Source organism: Cynara cardunculus, unplaced genomic scaffold, assembly GCF_001531365.2.
Source record: "Cynara cardunculus var. scolymus isolate 2C unplaced genomic scaffold, CcrdV1 Un_Scaffold_1868, whole genome shotgun sequence".
Taxonomy (NCBI): Eukaryota; Viridiplantae; Streptophyta; class Magnoliopsida; order Asterales; family Asteraceae; genus Cynara; species Cynara cardunculus.
The window spans coordinates 33,430-42,757 of NW_020200899.1; the positions used below are offsets into that span (position 1 = coordinate 33,430).

General features: G+C 39.7%; 1 protein-coding gene across 1 annotated transcript; it reads right to left on the reverse strand.

The window, feature by feature from the left end:
• Positions 1-6,570: 6,570 nt before the first annotated feature.
• Positions 6,571-8,872, reverse strand: LOC112502754 (receptor-like protein kinase FERONIA). Its single transcript, XM_025106751.1, has 3 exons — positions 7,828-8,872; positions 6,764-7,089; positions 6,571-6,621 (listed from the first exon to the last, which is right to left on the reverse strand). The coding sequence occupies exons 1-3, from the start codon at positions 8,870-8,872 to the stop codon at positions 6,571-6,573; spliced, it is 1,422 nt and encodes a 473-aa protein (XP_024962519.1).
• Positions 8,873-9,328: the final 456 nt, after the last annotated feature.

Consider the following 9,328-nt stretch of genomic DNA (forward strand, 5'->3'; position numbering starts at 1 on the left):
GTGCATCTTTAGATATCTTAAGGGAACTCCTAACATGGGTCTTTGGTACCCTAAAGGTTCAGGCTTTGATCTAATCGGTTATTCGGATAGTGATTTTGCAAGTTGCAAAATTGATAGGAAAAGCACCACTGGAGGCTGTCAGCTTCTAGGTGGAAAGTTGACAGATGGACAAGCAAAAAGCAAAACTCAGTGTCCACATCAATAGCTAAAGTTGAATACATAGCCGCTGGTAGTTGCTCTGCCCAAATTCTTTGGATGAAAAACCAGCTGATGGACTATGATCTTCAGATTTCAAAATTTCCTATCTATTGCGATAGCACTAGTGCTATTGCAATTGCAAACAATCCTATACTTCACTCCAAGACCAAACATATTGAGATCCGATATCATTTTATCAGAGATCATGTTATGAATGCTGATATTGAACTTCACTTCATTCCAACTGAGTACCAACTCGCAAACCTTTTCATCAAGCCTCTTGATGAGACAAGATTCAACATCTTGAACAATGAACTAGGGATGTTAAACACTGAAGATTAATATTCAGCTATCAACATCGCTCAGTAAGTGAAATGATTCAGTGCTCTATCTCTGACACTAAACTTTTGAGTAAATATATCTACTCTTTCTAAGGTATGATTACTCTTCTCTTTTCTTTGATTTAAAACCTTCACTGAAGCTTTTCTTCTTTAGTGACTAAAAAGTTTTAAAAGTTGGTTTAAGTGATTCTTATATCACTGACCATATATATAAGTATATCTTTATACTTATTCTCTTAAAAATAAAAAATGATCACAAAATCTTTTTGATCAGTGATTAAAATATTTTTAAATGCCAGGTTCAGTGATTCTATTATCACTGACACTGATGTCTTAAAATTTATCACTAAAGCTTTTCTTCTACAGTGACAAAAATATTTTAAAAGGTCTTTTCAGTGTTTAGTTAAACACTGTATGACTCTTCGTTTTCTTAAAAACCTTTCATTTTTAAAAGAAAATAGTTAATGAACCGTCTTAATGACAACATTCTCTATTTACAATGCGCAACGCTTTGAGACGTGCAAAAAGGTACTGTCATACGCTACTTCATTTAATGTCATTCAATCATGGATGAGAACGTGCCATTTTTCATCATGGCCCATTTCCTCAACCGTCGTCGTTTCTCTCATATTTCTTCTCTCTCCTTCTACCTATAAATATGAGACCTCTCCTCCACTTTTCTCTTTACGCTACAAAATTTCAAAGACGAAACTCTGCAAAAATTTCCAAAAGCAAGAACTCTCTCTCAACTTCTCAAGAACCTCTCGACCTTTTTTCTCTAAACCTTTAAGGTCAATACTTCTTTAATTTAAATCTACTGTTAAGAAATAAGTTTAATGATCTCAAGAAACTTGTTCTCTTGACATATTAAACAAGAATGTTGGATTCTCAATCGATGAAGTGTCCTTCAAGGCCAACAACCACATTTCCTTGTTGGACATTCCCTCATCCAAGGCATACTACCAAGGGGCGGCTGACTTTCTCAAACAATCGTCGCTCGGCTTCACTCTCAACCATGAGCCCATCATGGTTAAGGAGGTACTTCAGCTGTCTCTTAAAAACTAAATTGTTCGCTGAACCTTCTATTCAGTGATCTAAAATGTCGCTCGGTTACGCACTCAACCATGAGCCCATCATGGTTAAGGAACTTCTACAGCAGTTCTGGTTCACTGCTGAGGTCGTGGATGTCGAAGACAAGCATGGCCGCCAAGTTGAACAGGTCAACTTCACCTTCAATCGCATGGAAGTGAAGTTTGGCGTGAACACAATGAGGACGGCTCTTCGCCTTCCCAAAGGACCCTTCGACAGCGAACCCACAACGGCTGAGATCATCGAGTGTCTTGATGCCATTGGCTATCAATGGCCAATGAAGAACGACTCAAATGCTCCCATGAAGTCCTTATCGAATATTGAGAAGAACAGGATGTCAGCGATCTGGCAATACCTGTTCTCTCACTTCATCCAGTCTATAGGTGGAAATACTGGAAATTAGGACCAGGCCTCTAGGATCTCCTTGACGATTGGTGTTTCTGCGATTCAGTGTCGTAATATAAATTATGTTGCGGTCATTTTCGATGACCTGGTGCAAAAGCTGAACAAGCGCCAGCGAGAAAAGGTGGTGCCTTACACCAGGTTCCTTTCCATGATCTTCGCAAAGATCTTTGGAGATAAATACTCAATGGAAGGTAACCTCCAGGTTTCCAAGCTTGGATCCAGAATTATGGATCATAAGCTGAGGGGCAGTGATGTGACACTCTCTTCTATAGTGTCTCTCACTACCTCTTCTCCTCAGGTGGCCAGGACAAGGATAAACCCCCCTGCGTCTAGCCCAGCCACCAAAACCTCCTCCAAACATCCTTCTCAACCAACTCTTGGTTCTCCTTAGAGAGACAAGAAGGCCAAAAACGAGATAGCCATGTCTCTGGCTGAAACCTCTCGACAGGTTTCAGCTATTGAAACCAGCCTTAACCACGAGGCAATTTTAGCTGACTCTCCTAGCTCTTCAGTGATTCTCCTATCACCATCGTATCAATGGCACCTACCCCAACCGCCTTAGTGACCCAAATCACTGAAGGTGTGCATATCAGCGTCGCCACCGCTGAACACTCATGTCTCTTCTCAACCATTTTCTCTTCTCCTCCTTCTTTGGTCTTTACACGTGTTGATGACGTATTAGCGACTGTCCTCCCTGATACTGAAACACACACCACTTGACCTGAGGTTGCTCCTCTCGATGCTCCTCAGCATACATATGTCCATCCTCTTGAGGATATCTTTGCTCATGCCAGTGCCAATCCTTTGGATGTCACTGATTGCCCCTCAGGTACTCCATCTTCCTATCCTTTCATTTCTTCTAACCCTGAGCTTCTTAATGCTCACTCTACATCTTTTACAGGTCCTTCTTCTATGCCCATTTCTACGGAAGTAGAAGAGGAACACAAAGATGACAAAGAGAAGGAAGAAGAGGGGGAAGAGAAGGAAGAGGATGGGGAGGATGACGCCATTGACAACGAAGATGACGAGGATTATGACATGGCGTCAGATGTCAAGCTTCTTCTCCTAACCGTCGATTCTGTTTTCTGCAAGATGACTGAAGTTCAACAAGAGATGCCCCGCAAGACTGAACTTGATGCGGACCTCTCAGCTCTCAAAGCAAATGTTCAAGAAGTATAGAGTCATCTTTTGACTCTCCAAGAAGCTGTTTGAGCCAACACTGAAGCCATTGTTGTTCTCTCCAGCAGGGCTGATGATGCCCAGGCTCTCTCTTTTTAGCAGACGAGACTTCTTCAGTAGATCCTGGATATTGTCCGTCAACGAGCTCCAGTGATCCCGCCCTCCTTTTCTGGTGATGATCATGCTCAACTCAATGAGACGCGTGAAGCAACGACAACTCTAGCCTCTACTCTGTCAAGGCTAGAGGAGATGATGGTTCTCCAGCATCAGCGCGTGGATGAACTCTCTGGTTTATACTCTCAAGTCTTAGCCAGAGAGGGGGAGATGAGGTCCAACGCTGCTGGACCATCTGGTGCTGCTGCTGCTCCAGCAATCTTTGCAGCTGAAGCTGAAGCTCCTAGAGTTGAGGCTATTGTTGCTCCTATAATCTCGACCACCGAAGCTAATACAGCTGAGGAGGTTGATGCCATACCAAGGGATGATGCTCTTCCCATCACCTCTGCACCTGTTGCTGGTGATGATGATGATGAAGATGATAAACCTGTTCTTCCGGACTCCGGAAGTGAACTAGATGGTGATGATGATGAAGATGAATTTACCATCAAGTATCAAAAGCCAACAACCGCCACCAAGGGAATCGCCTTCAAGGATTCTGCATCCCAGGGGGAGCAAAGAGAAGGAGAGTCCGCTCCATCAAAGAACGAGGACCACAAGTCGAAAGGCAAAGCGGTCGCTGACGAAAGGAATCTGTAGGTACTTTTCAATATCCCTCAACCCTTATTTGAATACTCTACCTCTCAGGTAGTAGTCATTTCACTCTATCAACTTTAAATTCCATCAACTACTTGCGATCGACTGGAATGGGTTCCTGAAAACCCTGTCTTCAATGCTCCCACCGACCAGCAAATGGCTCAGCTAAAGGAGTCACTCGACCAGATTAGAGTAAAAATCCCTCTTCGTACCTCTAGTGGTGGTGAGTTTGACTTCCTTTCAGAAGCTGAAACACTCGAGGCATTAAGGGCTGAACAAGTGCTAGAGCTTCAGAGGAAGCAGACTGAAGATAGCTTAAAGATGGCCAAGTCACTAGCTGAGAAGATTCTCCCCAAGAGAAAGTCCAAGAAGAAGGTGAACGTTGTCCAAGCACAGGCTAAACTTCTTTCCATTGAAGAAGTTGAGCATGAGAAGAACCTAAAGCTGATCGAAAAGGACAAGCATTGGAGCAAAGCAAAACTGAAGAAGAGAGTCATTCCCTGCCCGATTATCAGCATCAGCATCAGCGGACGTTCAAAAGATGGTAGAACACTGGTCTCAATCCTCATCACTAGGGACAATCTCGATGCCATCACCAAGTACTCTTCCTACCTTGGCCGCTATGGATACAGCGAATGGCTAGAGATCAGGCAAGCCATTCAGCGATCCAAGTCAAGACATAAGCCTATTATCAAAGACACCATCAGCGATCTCATCAAACGGATGTCCAGGTATGTCACAGTCCCTGACAGGCCTTCTCTAAAGAAAGGTGGGAAGAAGAAAAAGAAACTATCTAATCCTAATGATGGAGCATTCCTAAGGAACGAACATGAAACAAGGTTCTCCTTAGATGAAATCCTGAAGGGTCATGAGAGTATAGACATTTCTATGTTGAATCTCGACTTTCTAGATAAGGGTCCCTATACACCCAACTTTGTGCATTTCAAACCTGAGTTAGGAGTTATATTCCTTGACTATGAAGGTGAAGTCAAATTTCAAAGAATGTCAGAGCTACATCTATGTCCAATGGGTCATTTGGTTTACCTCTTACTCTGGATAGATGATAGCATGTCTGGAAAATTCGTGGACCTGAAGATACGAAGGGAATGCCTACATTGAAAGAACCTTGGTGAAGATGTTCCTAGTTACATAGATCTAAGTGTTCTAGATTAATTTCTCTTTGAAATATTGTTCACTTTTCCTTGTAAATCTATTTCACTATGTCTACTTTCAGTGATTAATCTTCTAGTCTGTAAGTATTAGACATGTACTGAACTACTTGTAATATTACCAATGATAATAAAATGAGTATTTCTTGTACTTCACTGAAAAAGATCCCTGAAAAAAAATAATAGGGACAGAAGTCTTGAGTTCCAGTGTTACTTTTTATATTCATTTACAATCTCTAGGTCAATGAATAAGCTTTCAGTTTCAGTTTCCATCCTTGTAATTTTCTCTTAGATATGACTTAAGGAAAATTCTCAAGCAAATATTGACTCACTGAAAAAGATCCCAAAATAGTAAAAAGGGACATGTACTTTATATGTGACTTTTCCTTACTGTTATTTGATAAGACAACTTTCTTTATGTTGTCTCGTTATCATCAAATAGGGGGAGATTGTTGATCCTCTCTCTCAGTGATTTGATGATAATCCCTTTTCACTTATACGAGGTATTTATGTTTTTGTCTTTTCAGTTCCAGCGATCTTCACTAAACCTGTTCAGAGATCGCTGAAGAACTTGTATTGTAATTCAATCAGCGACAGCGACACTTCAAGAAGACAACACTCACACCAAAGAACCTTCAGCCAATGTCGAAGACTGAAACTGAAGATTAGAGACTGGCGAGTACGTGATCTGAAGCGGTGCTCAGTGATTACAAGTCTGTCTACATATGTGTGGAGACTGCTCAAGCCTCAGCAAATGCTGAAGAGACTTCCAGGTCATTCCAGCATTCAGCGATCAACGGAAGCTTCCAAGCACGATTGTTGTTGTCTTGTCCTTATACACACAAAGGACAAACCCATACCCTTTCTAATTGTTAGTACAGTACGGAGCCGACTAGTCGACTCTATTACCCACCAACTTTAGGTAAGGATGTCTGCTCATGAATAGGCTTTTTGTACTATTCATTGTAGCAAAGGACAAGCTTTTCCCTTAAGGCTTGACACGCACTCTAACTCTACCATATTGCATTAAATGTGCATTTAATGCAATGGGTATAAATAGAAGTGTTTATTCTCCATGCAGAGTTCGCGCAACACACTCTCTTAACCTAATTCTTACTTTGAGCATTCTAGAGCTTAAGTAAAAGAACTCCTTACGGCATATTTTTTTCTTATTTGCTAAGAATCTGTGTGTAACCAAAGATTGTTTAGATAAGTTTTCTTACCTTATCTTTCTGCAAACAGTCTTGTAAAATTTGTATTGATCTTCTCTTATCAATACACATTTTAAATTTGAAAATACTGTGTTTGTATTCATCCCCCCTTCTACAAACTGTTATACATATCTTGTATACCCTCAAGGGACCAACAGGTTAATTAAATTTAGGAATTTTCTTTTTACAATGTATAGACTTTGTTAGAGAAATGTTATACCAAAAAATTCAAGCATGAATAAGATTACCAACATTATCGTCTAGTAAAAATATCCCAATCTATAGAAATGAGTAATTGAACGATGAACTAATAAATTCGAAAGGAAGACAAGATTTAGAATTTAACACTTTTCAATAGAAATCTAAATTTCTTATGTTGATTATATAGATATAAACTGATGTGCAGATTATTGATACTTACCTGCCATTCAGCATGTCCTTGAACTCCTTCTCCATTGAGCCTTTTTATAGCAACACCAATTCCAACACCATGTTCTGATGGGGCGAAGGTGTTCTTGTCGATCCACCCTAAAAACACCCCTCCGAAACCTCCTTCACCCAACTGCAGCTTTGGACTAAAGTTACTTGTAGCCTTCTTCAGATCAGTAAACTTAAATTCTTTTAAACTTTTAGTTTTGTAATCTGTAGGAACTTCTCTTCTGCCCAGAAACATATTGTATTCAGCCCCTACAGTATTATCAACAGTGCTGCTGTTGCTCTTGGTATTACTTGATTGCTTTGAATTGGCTGAAATATATGTATACAAAACAGATTATAATCATATAAATAATCGCTATTCTAACTTTCCACCATCATAGTGTGGTTCTTCCAATATGCTTTAAGTTAATGCCCAATCAGATGTTTATCCTTAGGTTTCGATATAGATAATAAGAATTCTTCAGTTTCCTAATCCTTACAACATTGCACCTACAACTTCTAAAGCATCTCACAGTAGATGAATCAAAGAATCTCCCATCAAGGTTGTAATGTGTCTTCGTCATGAATATGTAATATGTTATTTCTCTTTCTTAAATAGTGAGTTTTAGAGATTTCTCCAAATTTTCATTCTCTCTCTATTTTAACATACAATATAGCATATCTGTTGGAGCAGCAATGGAGCAAAAAAATCTCTAAAACCATCAAAATCTCTATTTCAGCATAGCTGGTTGGAGATGATCTAAGGAAGTAGTATGAAAACCTAGACATAAGGAAATACTCTTGTGTTTTTTATGTCGGGATTTGAAAACTATATTTTCATTGATGTTGTGATCATATATGCCAAGATAGATACACATCCAACTAAAGGGTTATTGGCCAGCGGTGTCAGGTTACCGGTAGAGCCCAACCTGGAGGTCAAGTGTTTAAGTCTCACCAAAGAGAAGTGTGTGCGAGTTTTTGGGTATAAAAATTTCTATGTGCTCCAAAAAGAGGATGTACACACATAAAAAGAAAATGTAAACACAATTCTAAGTGAGCTTGAAATACCAGAATTGTCTCCATTGGTGAGGAAGGGAAACACATCAACCATCCAACCAAATATAGTTCTATTGGCTACAGGTTGCAGTGAGTTATTGAATTTCTCTTGTAAGGTTAGTACAGACTCAAGACTGGCCACGACTCCAGCCATGGTAGAGCGTTGCTTTGGATTGTTGTGCAAACAGCTCACTACAATTCGAACAAACTCTCTCAAACATTTTGGGGATATTTGATCCTTTATATCAGAATCAATTATGTGCTTCAGTTTTCCTTCTTTGATAGATTCTTGAGCCCATCTTGCTAAATTCCATTGCTCCTCATCAAGAGTTGCATCCACAGCACGCTTCCGACACAACACTTCCAACAATACCACGCCAAGAGCATACACATCAGACTTCCGTGTCAACTTTCCGGTTGCATAATAATCAGGATCTAAATACCCAAAAGTGCCTTTAACAAGGGTGTTGACACAAGTTGATGGTTGATTCGTTGGGCCGATTTTGGACAACCCAAAATCTGAAATTTTAGCTGCCCAACTTTCATGCAACAAAATATTTGAGCTCTTGACATCACGATGTATAACCCCAACCTGAATCCCTGTACCAGTGTGTAGGTAGTGCAATCCACGAGCAGCACCTATGCAGATATTGAGACGCTGAATCCAAGAAAGAGGWGTRCCAAGTTTATGGAGATGATCTTCAAGTGTACCATTGGGCATATATTCATATACAAGGATCATCTCTTTTCCATGATTACAATATCCAAACAAAGACACAAGATTACAGTGTCGCAACTTAGATAGCATCTCAACTTCCGTCCAGAACTCAGCTGCTCCTTGATTGGACATGGAATCCAAGCGTTTAATGGCAGCATCGACAAGACTTGGTCCATTGGTAACATTGCATCTGTAAACTTTTCCAAAACCCCCACGTCCAATTACTAAGGAGTCATCAAAGTCGTTAGTTGCAAGCTGAATCTCTAAAAAATGGAAGTGACGGCAGGGTTGTGACCCTTGTAAGCCGGAGGTGGAGGAGGATGAAGATTCAGACTCCATGCCTTTATCAGTAGCAAATAACGTAATTATTATTGAAGTAGAAAGTAGAAGATGAAATGGTTGATCGAGTCGTAGATGATGATGTTAAAGCTTAAAAGTGGACCCACAAAATGAGAATATTTTTCCAGGAAAGAGAGATGAAGCCACCACTCAAATTTTATATTTAAGTTCAATTATTAAATTGATGGTTTCTTGATTACATATTGGTGTCATTTGGGGGAGGGTATCAATTATCCACTTGATTGCCGCTTTGGTTTGTTTAATGACACATAGACATTGACTAATGCTTATTTACTTTTAGTATGTAATTAATTGGAAAATATATATATATATATATATATATATATATATATTAAAGGAGAAACTAGCTAAAATAACATGACACTATGAGATTTGAGTATTCCTCAAATCTTGAAATGTGGTTAAATTTGTTTATCCTATATTGGTGGGAAGAAA